General features: G+C 58.5%; 2 protein-coding genes across 3 annotated transcripts; one reads left to right on the top strand and one right to left on the bottom strand.

Moving 5' to 3' along the window:
• Positions 1-1719: 1719 nt before the first annotated feature.
• N4BP3 (NEDD4 binding protein 3) lies at positions 1720-7314 on the top strand. Of its 2 annotated transcripts, none has more exons than XM_082291390.1 (5): positions 1720-1997; positions 4056-4499; positions 4681-5235; positions 5421-5678; positions 5895-7314. In XM_082291390.1, exons 2-5 carry the CDS (start codon positions 4086-4088, stop codon positions 6465-6467), a joined length of 1800 nt encoding a protein of 599 aa, XP_082147516.1. In that variant the 5' UTR covers positions 1720-1997; positions 4056-4085; the 3' UTR covers positions 6468-7314. The 2 variants fall into 2 exon arrangements, with proteins under 2 accessions (XP_082147516.1, XP_082147515.1); XM_082291389.1 differs by lacking the exon at positions 1720-1997 and adding an exon at positions 2304-2427.
• A 258-nt stretch (positions 7315-7572) lies between these two features.
• NHP2 (NHP2 ribonucleoprotein) lies at positions 7573-8947 on the bottom strand. The gene is made up of 4 exons (XM_082291193.1): positions 8790-8947; positions 8619-8688; positions 8441-8546; positions 7573-7846 (listed from the first exon to the last, which is right to left on the bottom strand). The coding sequence occupies exons 1-4, from the start codon at positions 8935-8937 to the stop codon at positions 7721-7723; spliced, it is 450 nt and encodes a 149-aa protein (XP_082147319.1). The 5' UTR covers positions 8938-8947; the 3' UTR covers positions 7573-7720.
• Between the last annotated feature and the right edge of the window lie 7511 nt (positions 8948-16458).

The raw sequence follows: 16458 nt of genomic DNA, 5'->3' as shown, positions 1-16458 counted from the left end.
CAGGGATCAAGGTGGCAGTGCAGGGTGGTGAGGATCTGCTTTGCATCGTGGAGGGGGCAGGCCCATCCTCGGGGCAGTGTGTGGGTGTGCTGCCCAAGAGCTCCCAATGGCCTTTCCAGCCTGGTGGCCCCAAAGCAGCGCTGGTATCTGGCGTGAAGGTGCTGGTGAACTTGGACACCTGGTGCACTGCTCCACAGGTGTTCCCAGGACCAGTCACGCCCTTGCTGTAGGCAGCCAGAGGGAGATAGCGACCCAGCAGCCCCGCTCCTGCCTCTCCATGGCACGGATTTGGGATTGGCCATCTGTGTGGCAGCCGCTTCCCAGTGCCTGAACCGCAGCCAGGGCTGGTGGAGGCAGATCAAAGAATTCCTCTGCGCCGTTCAAAATAGATGACACCATTTGGGGCAGGTTTCATAAAGACGTATCTGTGCAGAAACAGAGAGCATATGTGCACCTCGCACTTCGCTCAGCGCTCCAGGCTCCTCTCCCGCTGCCTGGCAGCTATTTCTCAGCTCTGCTCGCAGCCCCCTCATCCTCCGGTTGCTTTTGTGGAAGAGGCACCCTGCTGGAGACCCGGCTTCCTTTTATAGCCCTGAATGTGACTCGGAGGTCGCTCAGCTCCGCTCCCCCCACGCACTTCGATATCGGCAATGGCCCAGCGGGAGGGGATGAAGTTTTTCCCCATGGCTTTTCCACAGATAGGTAACACCCTGCCTGCTGTCCCAGGAGCCCTGCAGAGCCGAGCCGAAAGCCTCCCAGTGTTCTCGTGCTCTCAGCAAGCCTGAGGAGAACATCAGAATGCTCAGGGGCAGAGAGGGCCCCTGGAGGCCCAGCCCTGCCCCTCTGTGACCCCTCTTCTGGAGTCCCAGTTGCTGTCAGTGAGGCCATGCAGGGGTTGATGCAGGCACAGCAATCGATGGCTTTTATTGCCAGGCTGTTATAAAGTGGATGGTTCCGGAGCTGTTTACTGGTGGACATGTGAAATTGCTGTAGTATCTTAGAGGAGGGCACTGGGGGGTGAGGTGAGCAGAGAGGGGACTGGGCAAAGAGCAAGAGGAGGCTGGAGCATCTCTGCCTGAAGAAGGGGACATCCCTGGCTGCTGGAGTGACCTGGGCAGGACTGAGCCCCAGGGCTCTGTGGAAGCTGCTATCCCAGGGAGACGAGCTCGGGCCCACGGAGGAGCAGGAAACGGGGCAGACGGGAAGGAGGAGTGCGGCCGTGAGCAGCATCCCTTGCAGTCACCCGGCGTCCCTGCAACCTGCCCGATCCGAGCCCCGTGGGATGATGCCAGTGCCCGCGGGCTGAGCTCCAGGCAGAAGGCCAGGGCATCGCAGACACATTCCTGAGGCCAGCAGGATGGGCAATGGCACCGTTGGGAAGGGCCCCCCCGGTTCAGAGGCCACACGTGCTGGTGCGCAGCTGGGCACAGGAGCTGCGGGGAACGGGGGCCGAGGCCAGAGGGAGCGGAGCGTGCCTTGGCAGCGCACCGAGGACACCACCGGCATGTGAGCCCGGCGAGCAGGGACCGGGGACAGTGTGTGTGTGTGGGAGAGCACTGGCAGCACAGCTTGAGGACTCGGCTGTGCGGCGGGGGGAGCTGGCAGCGAGCGGGGCCCGGGGTGTGAGCACAGCGGATACGCCGAGCTGGGGACGGTGCGGCTCCTGCCCGGGGACAGACGGGCACCGCGCCGTGGGACGGAGCAGAGCAGAGGACGCCGGTGACCAGGTCCAGCCCGTGGCGGGATTCTCGCTCCCTGCGGCTGCCAAAACCGGCTCCAGGCCAGGATGTGGCAGCGCTGATTCAGAGGGATGCAGCGTGTCCCGTCTCGCTGGCGCCAGGCCAGCCGGCAGCCCCACGGGGGTACACCGTGTCCCCCGGGGCTTTGTGAGGCTCCTGCCCACCCGCGGGTGCTGTGAGGGGGGGACACCGGGTTGCCCTGCAAGAGGACGGCGCAGAGAGTGTCCCAGGGAGCCGAGACGGTTCTCCACGCCGCAGGTACGAAGCAAAATATGTCTCTCCACTCTCGGTGGGCGATATCCGGGGATATCAGCGGCTCACTGGAGGCCGGCTGGCTTCAGTGTTGCCGGTCCCGGAGCTGTAGCTGGGGGGATTTGCGGGGGTCTCCCCGCCATTGGGGGGAAGGGTTTCGCGCAAGTCCCGGCGCCGCACGCAGCCAGCGAGCCCTGCCCCGCCCCGCTGGTGGGCACGGCCAGGCCGCCCCCCCTCCTTCTTCTTCCTCCTCCTCCTCCTCCTCCTCCTCCTCCTCCTGCTTCCCGCCCCTCCCGTCCCGCCGCCCCCGCGCCGCGATTTGCCGGTGCCGGCTCCGCCCGCCGCCCCGCGCGGCCGCGGCCGAGGGGCGCGTTCAAACGCGGCGAGGGAAGGAGCGCGGAGCGGAGCCGTGCGGGACCGCAGCGCCGCCGGCATGGTGAGTGCGGGCCCGGGCGGCCCCCGCCGCTCCCCATCCCCCTCCCCCCCTGCGCTCCGGCCAGCGGGGCTTTGTCCCGGGCTCGGCCCCGGGCACCGACCGCCCCCTCCGCCTTCTCCGTGCCGGAAATTCCGGCGGGGCTGCGGGGAGGCGCGGAGGGGGCTGCGCGGGGACCCGCGCCCGCCTCCCTCCAACCCCGCCGTTCCCTCCCGGGTGGAATGGGAATGGGAAAGCGAAAGGGTTTGGAGCCGTATCCTGCCCGGGCACGGCTGGGGTTGGGTGCAGATCGCGAAGGAGCCGGGCTGGCCGGACCGGTGTTTTGGCGCCTGGAGGGCGATCCCCTCCCTGCCGCAGGCAGGACACCTTCGGGCTCCCCCGGCGTTTCCCAAACCTCCCACAACCTGACCTACTTCCTCGGCCGCCTGTGCCGGGAGGAGCCGCTGCGGGGCTCGGCCGAGCTGCTCCCCAGTGCCGGGGGCTGGATGTGCATCCACGCCCCCCCTCACCACCACCATGGGAACATCCATGTCCCGCATCCCCGTGCACGCCCGGTGGCACCGCAGGCAGCCCGGCTCCTTCCAGAGGGTCCATCCCTGCTGCCCTTCGTGGGGTGCCGATGCCCGGAGCAGGTGTTGGGCTCGCAGAGGGAGGTGACAGCGCAGGCCGGGAGCTGTCAGACAGGTTTGTGCGTGGCAGCAATTAAAAGCTGGGTGTTTGTTTACCTGGCGCGTGGTGCTGAGAACCAGGGCAGCTTCCTGGGTGTAACCCGGCCCCAGAGCCCTCGGCGAGGCTGGGAGCGGTGGTGGGGTCTCTGCCGCGCCCCTGCCACACTCGCTATGTCCCCTGCACTGGTGTGAGGCCATCGTCCCCTCCCTAGCGCTGGGGAGCCAGAGCCCAGGCCGAAGGCATCCTCTCATCCTTCCTCCCCCGGCCACCTGCGCAGGAAGCTGCATTGTCCCGTCAGCATCCTGCCCCTTCCCACCGCCCTCACGCCATGTCCGGCCACGGGGTCCCCGGCACGCACGCAGCAGCTGGGCGGTGACCGTCCATGCCCGGTGTTGGGGTGGGAATGCCTGTGGATGGATGGAGCCGTGTGGATCTTGCCCTGCGAGGTGCAGGAGCCCGTGCCGCCCATGCTGTGCGGGAAGTGTCCCCGTGGTGCCGGAGAGGTGCCCGTCCCGTCCGCGCCCCGGGGAAGCCAAGCTGATGGGCATCCACAGGGGCGTTTTGGGGAGGTCTCCAGAGGGTGTCCGGAGCCGGAGGTCCCGGCGGGGAGGCTGGGTGCCGCCGGGCCGGGGCTGGCGCCAGGCCCGGGCAGGTGCTGCCGGCTCCCGAACTCGCCCGCCTGGCTGGGCGGCAGGTGCCTGTTCTGGTGCCGGCCCCGGCCCCGGCCGCGGGCGGGAGGTGGGGCTGGGTGTGGGAGGAGGCGCTGCACCATGGCGGGGCCAGCGGCAGGGAGCCCCCGCCCCGGTGCTTGCTGTGCCCTGTCCCCCGGGAAGCTGCACGGGAGATGGCAGATCCATCCCAGTGCCAGGAGCCCGTGTGGGCCCTTGGGGCTGGCTGGGAAAGGGGGTGCGGGGGTGTGTCCCGGCTGCCCGGCATCGCTGACTCTGTCTCTCCCTCGGCAGTGCTGGTTCTGGGCTTTTCTCTAATTCTCCATGGCAGCAGCACAGGGTCCTGTGACCTGTGAGCCTGACACCCGTGTCCTTGGCACCTACCTCTCCTCGGAGCCCGTTGGCGTCGTTGGCAGCATGGGCAGCGTGGGCAGCCTGGTGGAGAAGCAGGATCTGTCCCCCCTGGAGCTGCGGGCCCCGCTGGGCGGCTCGCGGGGGCTCCGGCAGCCCGATGGGCTGCTGCGGAAGGGGCCGAGCCAGCGGGAGCTCTTTGGGTACCTGCACGGGGCCAAGAAGGAGACGCGGTCGGAGCGGAAGCACCAGGTGTCGGGTGCCTGCTACAAGCGGGACTACGAGAGTGACCGCGAGAACCGGTCCCCCGAGCGCTGCTCCCGGGAGCATCACCGTGGGGCCGACTTCTCCAAGAGCTCCCTGCCCGAGCGTGGCCGCTTCGACAAGGTGAGGCTGTGGGGTCCTGAAATATGGCCTGGTCTGCGAGAGGATGAGGATGGAGCAGAATGAGCCATGTCTCCCTGCTTGGGATGTGGGGATTTGAGGATGTTCGGGGGTATGAAGCTGGGAGTGTGGGGGTTCTCCCTGGCTGTAGAGGCTCATACTTTACCTTGCTGTTGTTTTTCAGTGCCGTATCAGGCCCTCAGCCTTCAAGGCGGTGGCTGGGAAGGGGCTGGTCTCCATGCAGGGCCTGTCCTCGTCCAAGGGGCAGAAGTTGTCCAAGAGCAATGGGAGCCTGCACACGCTGCTGTCGCAGAGCAGCACAGCGGCCCCGCAGCACGGCCCGCTCCGCACCCACCTGCTCCACGCCATCAGCCTGGACGAGGCCTCTGACTCCAGCCACAACTCCATCCAGAGCTTCCCATCCTACGGCTCCCGCCTGAAGCCTGCCCAGAGCCAGTTCAGCGCCTCCATGGGCCACATCAACCACATTGGGGGCTCCTTGGACAGGGTCTCCCGGAGCCCCAGGGACACCCTGGCCCCTGAGAAGATGCCCCTGTCCTGCAAAAGCATGGCCACCCTGAGCCGGCTGCAGAGCCCCGGCGAGCCCCCGCCGCCCTATGAGTTCTCCTACTCGCTGGAGGATGCGGTGAAGCAGCTGGAGGATCGGCTGCAGGAGACGGGAGGGGAGCTGCGGCAGCTCAAGAGGAGCCTCAGCGAGACTGAAGATCCCTTCACACAGGTGAGCCGTGGGGCTGGGGCAGCGCTGAGTGCCCCGGGCAGGGATCTGGGAATGGAAGGAGCAGTGAAGGAGCTGCCGTGGTGGGTGATGGGCTTGGAATGCCCAAGTGTGGGAGGACCAAGTATCATGGGACCTCTTGGGTCCCTTCTGGGACTGCTCTCACCAGTGTCCACCTGTGCTGGCAGGCATTTGAGGACAAGCAGCGGCTGTGGCTGGATGAGCTGGAGGACCTGAAGCAGATGTACATGGCCCGGCTGCAGCAGGTGATGCAGCAGGCGCAGCGCGGGCAGCGGGCGCTGCAGCTGCAGCTTTACAAGGCACAGCAGGAGAAGAAGCGGCTGCAGGAGGAGCTGAGCCTGCAGCAGTGCCAGTGCGAGGAGACCAAGCTCCGGCAGCCCCAGGGCGAGCATGGCAGCCCCAAGCTGGAGGAGACCAAGTGGGAGGTGAGTCCCCTTCCTTCTCTCCCTGTTGCCACCCTCCTGGCTGTGGAGCCAGCATGGGGGCAGCAGTTTCCTGCACTGGTGTCGCTCGGGGCCACAGGACAGGAGGGATGAGCTGTGTGTGGTGCTTATGGGCTCCCAGGAGGACGACTTGGGGTGCTGCCACCTCTGGGGTCCTGCTCCCCCAGCCCTTCCTCACTGCTTGCCCGTGCCCTGCAGGTGTGCCAGAAGGCAGCCGAGATCTCCCTGCTGAAGCAGCAGCTCCGGGACACCCAGGAGGAGATGGCTCAGAAGCTGGGGGAGATCTTCAGCCTGAAGACGCAGCTGCGGGAGGCCAAGGCAGAGGTCCAGGCCAGGGACTCCCAGCTGGCACAGCTGGCAGACTCCTTCCAGAGCCCCCCGGAGCCCAGCACCTCGCTGCCTCTGGGTGATGACCCCATGCCATCGTGCCAGGACTTCCCTGGCTGCGAAACTGATGACTCCAAGTGCCGGGGCCTCCAGAGCGACTCGGCGGAGCCCCTGGAGCGGCAGGTGGAGTGGCTGTGGGCAGAGCTGCTGCGGGAGCGGCGTCAGGGCCAGCTGCAGGCTGTGAACTTTGAGCTGGAGAGGAAAACCTGGCAGGAGGAGAAGGAGAAGGTGCTGCGGTACCAGCGGGAGCTCCAGGCCAGCTACATGGAGATGTACCACCGGAGCCAGGCGCTGGAGCGGGAGCTGCGGCAGCTGCGGGCGGAGCCCAGGGATGTCGGCATCGATTCGCCCTGGATCGAGCGGGTGGAGTCCTCCAAGATCTGAGAGGCGGGATGCCAGTGGGACTGTGAAGGGGGAAGGTCTCTTGCTGCTGCAGTGGGACGATCTCAGGGTGTGCACAAGGACTGGCCCCGCTCAGCACTGCCCTGGGCTGAAGGACCAATTGCGACAGGGGAGCTTTTCCTTCTTGCAGCACTTCAGGCCCTTCTGGTGGGGGTCTCTGGAGGGCGGGGGGGTCATCTGTACCGGGGTGGGGGTCTTGCATGTGCCCCATGCTCTGAGTCCAGGAGCGTTTGCTCTGTGGTTTTTTCTGCCATGGGGGCAGAAACCAAACGCCCTGTGAGACATTCCCTGTCCCTCCTGCTCTGCTGCTCCTGTTCCTACAACCCAGTAACTTAATGTCTTGTGAGGAGAAGCTCACGCCCTGTCCCCCACCCCACTGCCTTGCTGTGGAAGTTGCAGCTACTGTTTCCAGTGGCTGCCTTGGCAGCAGGGCCCTGGAGCTGGTGGTGCGACAGGGGAGGCAGAGGAGGAAACCCCGAGGAGTTCTGGTGCTGCTGGGAGGGGGCAGCTGCCCCAGCACCTCTCCCAGGGCTTTCTGTGTCCCCAGTGTGGAACTGCTGTGCAATGGAGGTGGCTGGTGCAGCTTTCTTCGGGCTGAGATGGGGGAGTGCCTTGTGCAAGGAGGGATGGGAACTGGTGCTGTGCCACACTGGGAGGAATTGGGGTAGGATAGAGGACTGGGGCATGTGCCTGAGCTGGGGGAGAGGCCGGGGTCTCCCCTCCCAGAGTGGGTGACGGGGAGCTGGGGGGAGCCCAGAGGTCCTGGAAGGAAAGAGCCCTGCTCTATGCGTGTAACAGCACAACCACGTGAAGGCCGGGCCCGGCCCCGCACCCCGTTCCTGCAATAAACCCGCATTTCTCTCTCCCGGCCTCTGCTCTGCTTCCCTCGGGCTCGGGGGGCTCCCGGCTGTCAGGGCAGGGGTAAGGGGGGAGGTGTGCGGGCCGGGCCGGGCTGGGCAGGGCGGTACCGGCGGGCGGGGCATGGCCGTGAGTCAGGGCGGGGCCGGGCCGGCTCCCGGGGCAGCCTCGGCCCCGCTGTGCTTTAAGCCGAGACCTCTCAGCCGCCGCCCCGAGCACCAGGACCACGTTGTAAAAACCCACAGACACTTTATTCACCCCGCAGTGCTCACCATCCCCCCTTCAGTCCTCTGGGCAGAGTCCCCATAAACAGCCATGCGGTCCCCGGGCAGAGGGACAGGGACGTGCCACCAAGGGTACAGCCTGCCCCCGGCTCTTCACAGCGGCAGGGGAAGGGCCGACACCTCCTCCAGGCACTCGTCGTAGGTCTCCTGGTAGTCCTCGTGGGGCTTGATCATGATGACACAGGTCGGGCGCTTGGAGCCGGCTGCAGCTCCCAGGTCCTGTGGGAGCAGAGTGAGGCCGTGGGGTGCCTTTCCCTTCCCAAGGTGAGAGCTCGGGACCAGCTCACTGAATGTCCTGGTTTAATGCAGGGACGCTCTGCCTGTCCAGCCCAGCACCCCCAAACTGTCTGGACTCGTGCTGGGTCCAAGAACCTTTTTCCCAACTTGTCTCCTAGAAGCTGCAAGCTGGGCTGGTGCAAGGGACCGGCACCTGGCTCCTGTGCCATAGTCCTTCCCCAGAGCGGGTCTGCAGCGCTGCCTGCATGGGGCTGAAGCTCCAAAGACACCGACTGCCCCCACAACTCCCAAACTACGAAAGAGCTGGTCCAGCTCACAGAAGCCTGGGAAAGATGTCTTGGCTCTGCCCCGGAGCTGCTGCAGGGACTCGATCATGGCAAACAGTTCTGTGATCCCACAATGAAACACTTCTACACCTCCTCCCTATCCCCTTCAGTGCTCTGCTCAGGGACAAACACCGAATTCTTTACTCGGGCACCGGATCTGCACCTCCCCAGGCAGGCTCCGGTCACAGCCTGCACTCCTCACCGGGTTCCCCGTCAGCAGGGCTGGTTCCTCCCCAGCCCCTGCACTCACCGATTTGGAAGGGACGTATGCGTAGGGAAGGCTCCTGTCCTCGCACATGATGGGGATGTGGCAGTAGACATCGATGGGCAGCGTGTCTCCGGCCAGCACCGTGATCCTGCAGGGACACCCGTGTCAGCAGCCGGGCGGGCGGGGCCGTGCAGGGCCCCGCGGCCAGGGCAGCACTTACCCCTTCTCGCCCTTGTTAATGAACTTCTGCACCTCCTTCACACCGCGGCGGAGCTGCTTGTGCTTGGCCGCTGCAAGAGAACCACGGCGTGAGCAGCTGAGTGAGAACCGCAGCGTGGGGGACCGCGCCGCGCCGCCGCCATGTCCCCGCCCCTCCCCACCCCCGCCACACCTTTCCTGATGCACTTGTAGAGCTTTCGTGTGAGTTTTCGGGACGCGAGCGGCTGCGCGATGGGGTTCAGGAAGTCGAGCTGCTCTCGGTACGAGAGCTCCGGTGTCGCCTCCGCCTCGGCCGCCGCCTCCGGCTTCTCCCGCGCCATGGCCGCACCAGGCCGCTTCCGCTTCCGGGGCACGCGCGCGTCGAGGGCGGAACACACAGCCGCGAGCTCCCCGCCAGCCAATCGGCAACCGCGTCGGCACTGACAGACAGCCAAAATGACCAATGGCAGGCGGCGCTTTACCACCTCGCCCCGCCCTCCTCGGCCACGCGCTCCGTCCCGCCTTTCCCGGCCCCAGTCCCAGTCTCGGTCCCGGTCCCAGTTCCAGGGCTGGACCCACTCCCAGTTCCACTTCTGGACCCCCTTCAGTTCCAGTTTCGGCCCCAGTCCCAATTCCAATCCCAATCCCAGTGTCAGGCAGGCCGGAACAAGCTTCAACACGGGCCTTTATTGGGTGTGGTCAGTGCCGGTAACGCTGGACTCACCCGACCCAACACAACAACACAGCAACACAACACAACACCACAACAACCAGAACACCACAACAACCAGAACACGGGAACGCTGCGGTGCCCAGTGTGCAGCCACCCACCCTCTCGGGCTGCACCCGCTTCATCCACCTGGCCACACACGGGATTTTCTCCCTTGCTTTTCATCCCAGGGAACTCTTCTACCTGCAGGGCTACATCGCTACTTTTCCCAAAACGAACAGAGGCTTCCAACATGGTACTCTCCCAAAAACTGATTTGGATCAACCCATCAACCCAGCCAGCACTGTGGATAACAAGGTCTGCCCAAGGCCAGGGCAGCACATCCCCTGAGCTCAGGAGATGCCCTGAACCAGAGAGACAACACTACTCAACTGAGAGAGGCCTCAGACAGGGCTGGTTACCTTCTGCCTCACTCCAGCCTGTCCCTGGAGAACAGGAGGGCTTCAGCCAAGACCTGCAGCTGCTCCAAGACCTCTCGCTGCATCTCCACAGCGACGTGGAACACGTGGTGGTTGGAGCTGTTGTACATCACCGCGTTCTGGAACATGAGCATGAGGTCACACTGGAACTGCATCACGGACTGAATGTGTCCCTTTGACAGCCTCCTCTTTATGCTGGTTAAATCCATGGGTCTACAAAAGACAGAGAGAAGAAGAATTGAATTGCAGCCCAGGGCCAGGCATCCTTTGGGATCTGCATGAATGTGCTTGTTCTCATTTCAGGGTGGCCCTGAAAGCACAGCTATTTTCCATCAATTTTATTGCTCAAGACACACAGCGGGGAGTGAAAAAGGCTTTTCTTCCAAGCCAGACAAAAGTAAGTTCAGCCAATGCGACACTTGCTAGCCAATCAACTTGGCAGGTCATTAGCAGTCACCTCTGGAAAAAATGGGATGCTGAGCTCCAGAGAAGGCAAGCAGTAATTAGTCTTCAGGAAGTCAGTCCAGGTCTTAGTGGAGAAAGAAAAGTTACTAAAATAGGTATCTATTAAACCCCCTTAAGATCGAATGGTGCCACCAGCAAAAATAGCAATGCTGGTAAGGGGAACATGATAGGGAATAAATATTACTTCCCTTATTTTGACAGAATGGGAAAATGAATGGCTGCAGAGAGGACAACTGTGACCAGAATAGAACATGATTCAGCTCTGAAAAATGCCATTAATCTCTCTGGGAAATATTCTTATGACCCAATTCTGTGCTGAGAGTGAAACATCTGGGGCGCTCGCAGCGGGTGAGGAGGGGGCATCTCCCCAGGCACGGGGAGAAGGGACTGCTGAGCTGCAGTGCCTGGATCCCCTGCCCAGGGACTGTGCCTGGGATAAGCCAGCCATGCAATGCCTGCAAAGGGCAGGCACAATTCCCACCAGCTCCAGAGTCAGTGCAAGCTTCCAGGTTCTAATTACCCAGAAGGGAGTTTTACTGAAAGAAATCAGTGGGAGATGCTTGTGACAGCCAAACTCTGGAAAAGGAGGAAGGAAACCATCCCACTGGCCCTTTGTAAACCAAAGGCAGAAAACAACCAGAGAGAAATCAGCCAGCCAAGCACTTCCTCCACAAACTCACCTTTTTACCACATCCTTGTATCCAGGGGCTTGTTTCTCTGACACTGGCTTCAGGAACGGGCTGCTGAACCTACAGGGACAAGGACAAAGAATGTTCTCTGCCTGCCCCTGCACCAGAGACAGCATTGGAACATGCAGCAGGGCTGGCCTCCCTCCACAGCCAGTGTTGTGCCAGCTGTGTAGGAAGCAGCATTTGGGCTCTACCACATTAAGCAGAGGAAATCAATATGCAGTGTTCCCTCCAGCTCTGCAGCAGGCAGCTGTTCCCAAAGCAAAGTCCTGGAGAGACAGGCCAGCCTCTGGGAAGGGAGGACAAGGCCTGGTGACACAGGAGCTGGGACTCAGGGCAGTGTGTTCAGGACACGTTGATCCAGCCCTCTGCTCCCACGTACCTGTGACTGGCTATCATTCTCCAGATGGACAGGAGCCTTTTTTTGAGGATCAGGTGCTGGAGGGGGTTATTCCAGCTCGGCTGCAGCCTGTGGAGTGAAGAAACTGCCAGATCATCACACTCGAGACAAAGTAGGAGGTGACAATTCTGCTGGCACCCATCACATCCAGGTGGATGAAGCTACAAAAAGCCTCTGAGTGTGATGGTGGGAGCGTTCTGCATCAGAATGCACAACTCAACATCCAGAGTGCAGGAAGATGCAGGGCAAGAGGTAAAAACAAAGCTGAGCTCAAGAGCAGGACCAAACTGGATAGAAAACCTCATGGTACTCTGCAGTTCAGAACTTCACTGAGGTGGTTTTTATGAAGTTTCTCTTCCCAAAACCTCACGTTTGCCTTTGAAAGGCAGTCCAAGTGATCACGCACGTGGCAGAGCCTGCATGTGACTGACACACCTGCAGCTGCTCAAAGGGGTTGGTAATGCTGGGCTGTGCACTGCCTGACACAGCCTGATGTCCAGCTCACACCAGGCCCATTTGACTTGAGAAAGCACATGTTTTCCATTTAATCTCTTATTTAATTTCTATTCTTCTCACTTCAGCTTAGGATCAATGCCCTAATATACTGCCAGATCCAGAGACAGGACAAGTTACTTCCTTCCCTCCCGCTCTGCTTGCCTGTCTCACCTTCCTGGATGTGACCTGTGCCATGCACTTGTTCTCAAGTGTGACAAGGGAAATGACTCTATTCTGCTGCATTTGCAAGAGAGCAGAACCAGCTACTTACAGGTGCATGTTGGGAGAGCCTGTGGAGTCCTGCTCTGGGGCTGCAGAGGTGCTGTTGCTGTCATCTTGATCCAGGGCCTGAGCACTCATCTCTGGTGGAGGCAGCTCACCTAAAGGTTCTCCAGGTGTCTCTTGAGTCTTGCCCTGAAGAGCACAGAGGATCCATGTAAAATGGCACCCCATCACCTGAATCCTTTATCTAAAAGACAGCCTGCTGCATATCCCTTTCCTGCAGCCAGGCTCAGCTGGGAGCTTGCTTGCTCTCTGTTATTCAGAGGATGTCTAACCTCACTCAGACCTTCCCAGCAACAGCTGTGTCTGATCCCTTGGATCACATCCATCCCTGGCTGACACAAACCCTGTGGAGATGAGTGGTGCCCAGTGTTGTGTCTGTCTGCTCTCTGGGAAGAGTCATGGATGTAGAGAGGGCAATCAGGAGCTGAGTTAAGATTGCCTCAGGCCTGTTAAAGCTCCAGATACAGATAATAGGAGCCCCTAGAGTTCAACAAGGTTGTTTCCTCACAAACTCCCACATGAAGATGACAGGGAATAGACTCAGCTGGGAATGAGAGTGGTGCTGTTGTTGTCGTGGTTTGCCAGTAAAATGCACAGTGCAGGGGCACCTCAGAATCAACTGATCTGATGCACAAGCAGACTTCTCAGAAAGAAACTGTGCTGTGTTTGGCTGTGACCACTGGGAGAACTGTGAGGGAGTTGCTGGGAGTAACAGCAGTTAAGAGCAGAGTAACTGCTGGGAATAACACTGTGCTGGCTGAACAGGTGAAATCCTGGAGGTTATTTGTCTCCAGTGTCCCGAGTTCGCAAGAGAACAAATGGGGAAAAATGGCACTATTCCTCCATTGCTATGTGACTTTCCCAGGAATACCCAGCAGGCAGGTGGGAGGCCAGAGCCCCCCAAACACAGGACTCATACAAACCCAGGCTAGACAGTGCCTGCTTCCAAGACATGACAGTCCCCAGGGGCAGATGGTTATTGCTGGCACAGCCACGTGGGCCTGAAACCAGCCAAGCTGTGCTGCAAAACACAGCAATTAGAACCAGGCAAGTATTCCAACCTTGCCTTAAACCTGAGAGCAGCCTGCCAGCTCTCATGAGTCACCTTTACACTGCCAAGGAGCAATTCCTCCAAGTCACATCTGAGGGTTTCATCTGTAACAAGCTTCCTGTTTATAAAGATACACAGCCATACATAAAAAACACCCTTCCCCCATACATTTCTTCTGTGTTCCCCTCCCTGCTGTTTCCTCCTGTGTGTTTTGTCTCCTGCCTCAGAACTTGGGGCTCCCCCATCTCTTCTAGAGCTGGTTTCCTTCACTGTCTCATCTCTCGCCCAAGGCCAGAGGCTCTTTTAGGACCATCACTATTCTACCTCTCTTCCCAGGAAGTGTTCTTTCTCATCTTCTGCCAGGATGTGTAGTTGACTTTCCTCTGCTCCTGAGACTGTTGTTCCTGTGGTCTTCTCCTGGCACCTCACTTCTTCCCCATCACTCTGCTTCCCCGAGCCACAATAATCCCACGGAGTCTGCGGTGACTCTGTGCTGCTAATGCAGAAAGATTCCAACATCTGGGTTACCTGCAAGACAGTGATTTATTACTTCAAATTATGAAGGCAAAAGGGAGAAGAAATAAACAGCAGAGATGCTATTTTTGCAATCACTCATGAACGCCTTTCCATTTTTAGGAATCCTTGCAAAATCTGATGAAGCCCTGTGTTATTATTACTGTGTCAGTTCACAGACATTTCTGTGCTTCAGGGTGAGCTGTGTTTTGGCAAAGCAGCTGCCTGATTGCAGTGGGAGCTCCAAATGGGAGGAAAGGCTGGATTTGAACTGGGGACAAAGTGAACCCAGAGCTTCTGCCATGCCCCCAGACTGTTTCTGTGGGTAGGGATGATGGAGGCCCTGAAAAGCCCAATGTTTCAGGAGGGCCTCAACTATGCTGCCTACCTTCCTGCCATCCCTACAGCCCTACCTCCAAGAGGAACTGGAAAAGATTGTCACTTTCACATGGTTTCTCTGCCTCTTGGTAATCTTCACTATCATCCTTCCAGAGAGGCTCACTCAGCTCCATCTCATGGTCTTTCTCTTGGCTGCTCCCCTCTAGCTTCCCCATGGCCACCTCTTCAGAATTTCTCCAGCTCCTCACATCCAGATCCAGGCTTGAATCCCAGTCAGGAAGAGACTGGAAATCACTGTTCTCTGACTTGATGGGAGATTCCAACTCAGACTTCCAGGCATGGCCCATCTGCAGACAAGGAAAAGACAGCAATTTCTTTGTACCCTGATCCAGAACTGCCAAACCCAGCTCATTTCTAGACACACTTGGAGGGTCACAGCCTGGGATGAGCAGCCTACACCTGAGCTTACCACACAGCACCTGGCAGGGCTGCAGCTCTGCAACACAAACTGCTCCTTCAGAGCAACTGAATTTCAGGTTTTCTGAAATTTTGCTGTGCTCTCTCCCTGCCCTGGTCAGTGGGTCACTCTGCTCAGGGCATGCTGAGCTGTCTGGGAGCACGTGGCTTTGCTGATGCTCCATAATTAAGATGCTGAAGGATTCCAGCAAGTTCAAACTGAGTCCTGCTGGGGCTCCTCAGCTGCTGAGTGTTGGGAACAGTGACTCCAAGGACAGCTCACTGAAATTCCATTTGCTGCCCCCTGGGAACTTTTTAACTGGAGATAACTTACGACAAACCTTACAGACACAGTTTTGAAAGTGACAGGTGTGGTTTAGCTGGATGGTGATACCTCATGTACCTGAGCCAGAAGAATTGTAACTGCACAGTCACACACTGACAGGGACAGTTCTACACATTGCAGAAAATAAAAGTTAGCATTCTCTTAAGAAGGAAGAAACCACTCATTTAATCTCTGTTCATTAGTCCATGCCTAAGTGTTTTCTACTGCATGACTGCACTCTGATTTCTCTAAGCCTGGGAAACTGCTTGCAGAGTCACTGTACAACAGTAAAGAATGTCACAAAATCTGCATCTTACCACTGAATGGAGCTGCCAGGATGCTGCACCTATGGAGAATTCTATGCATTAATTAACACTGTCTTTAGAGTCTTCAGTTAATTATGTACAACCTCATTTTTTCAGAGTTTTGAACAATCACATTTCTCACTGATTGGCTTTTCCATTCTCAGGACTGCTAGCACAGCTCCAAATACAGCTTATGGTGCATAACTGGGAGAAATACAGAATCCTCTGGGTCTGGGATGAGAAAACAGGTTTGCTTATTTTGTGAACTTGCAAGCAGAGTTGGCATCTGAAAGCCTGTCCTTCGGAAACCTCTTTCAAAGTTCACTTCACTGGCAGCAGATGAAATTTGATGAGGTTAGAGATAACAATACCTGCTCTCAACTTCCAGGTGAGGGAGTTGGGCAAACTGAGATTCCATCTGAAGAGAAAGCCCGTGCCTGGAGCTCTCTCCTGCAGCCTCAGCAGAGCTGCCACACGCAGAGGCACAGAAAAGCCTCAGCCCAGGCTAATCCGATCACTTGTGATCATCTTTCCGTACTCCAGTTCAGAGGGATAAACGCTGAAGATCAGGAAGTCCTGGGAACTTGGGCACAAGATTAAAGAGATCATCAGCCTTATGTTCAGTTTTACCAAATCCTGGAAGGCTCAAGATGCCAGAGAGCAGAACAGCAGCGTTAGTGCAAGACATGATGAGTGAAATAATCACAGCTTGCTCAGCTCTACACCAATTCCGGACAAAATGACACAGACTTGAACTTTTAATTAAGAATTGCCTGACAGTTCTTAATTAAGTTGGCTACATAAGTCACTAGCAAGGAACCTCTCTCAAACTGGAAAGTTTTAGTTCACTTTGCAGAGATCAGACACTGTGCAACCCTTGCTGTTCTGGGAAAAAGCTGTTAGAAATCAAAAAGACAGCCTTTAAAAAGAACTTGCATGTCAAAACAAGAAAAATGATAAAAGCCTGAACTCTAATAAATGAAATGTAGAATCCACATAAAGTAGGCAAAAAAAAAAAAAAGAAAAAAAGAAAAAAAGAAAAAGAGAACAATTTGCTAAAGACATAAAAGCAAATAAAACCAAAAAACCTCATCAAAACCATCAGAAGCAGAGAGCTGCCAGATGATCAGTGGGGATGACACACAATCAGTGCCAAACATTTCAGTGGAAAATAGGCCCAGTTGGAAAAACCAAATTAATCATCATTATCAGCACTTGCCACAGAGGAGCTCACATGAGACCTTCTCTTGGGATGGGTCTGAGAGATGATTTCGAATTAAAATGTCAACAGGGGAGGTTTTAGAACAATTTGAGGGAGCGAATAAACCTTCGAACCCATTGGGATTCATCTGTGAGCCCTAAAGAAGCTTAAATACAACGTGACGGAGCC

This window comes from Coloeus monedula (genome assembly GCF_965178545.1).
Source record: "Coloeus monedula genome assembly, chromosome: 15".
Classification (NCBI taxonomy): Eukaryota; Metazoa; Chordata; class Aves; order Passeriformes; family Corvidae; genus Coloeus; species Coloeus monedula.
The sequence above is the reverse complement of the archived record's forward strand: the minus strand, read 5'-3'. Positions and strand labels throughout refer to the sequence as shown.

Excerpts from the sequence above, each read along its gene's own strand:
- N4BP3 (XM_082291390.1), top strand. The coding sequence starts at position 4,086 with ATGGCAGCAGCACAGGGTCCTGTGACCTGTGAGCCTGACACCCGTGTC. Across the intron at positions 4,500-4,680 it reads AGCGTGGCCGCTTCGACAAG|TGCCGTATCAGGCCCTCAGC; the intron begins GTGAGGCTGTGG and ends GTTGTTTTTCAG. Across the intron at positions 5,236-5,420 it reads CTGAAGATCCCTTCACACAG|GCATTTGAGGACAAGCAGCG; the intron begins GTGAGCCGTGGG and ends CTGTGCTGGCAG.
- NHP2 (XM_082291193.1), bottom strand. The coding sequence starts at position 8,937 with ATGGCGCGGGAGAAGCCGGAGGCGGCGGCCGAGGCGGAGGCGACACCG. Across the intron at positions 8,689-8,789 it reads CTACAAGTGCATCAGGAAAG|CGGCCAAGCACAAGCAGCTC; the intron begins GTGTGGCGGGGG and ends GTTCTCTTGCAG. Across the intron at positions 8,547-8,618 it reads ATTAACAAGGGCGAGAAGGG|GATCACGGTGCTGGCCGGAG; the intron begins GTAAGTGCTGCC and ends GTGTCCCTGCAG.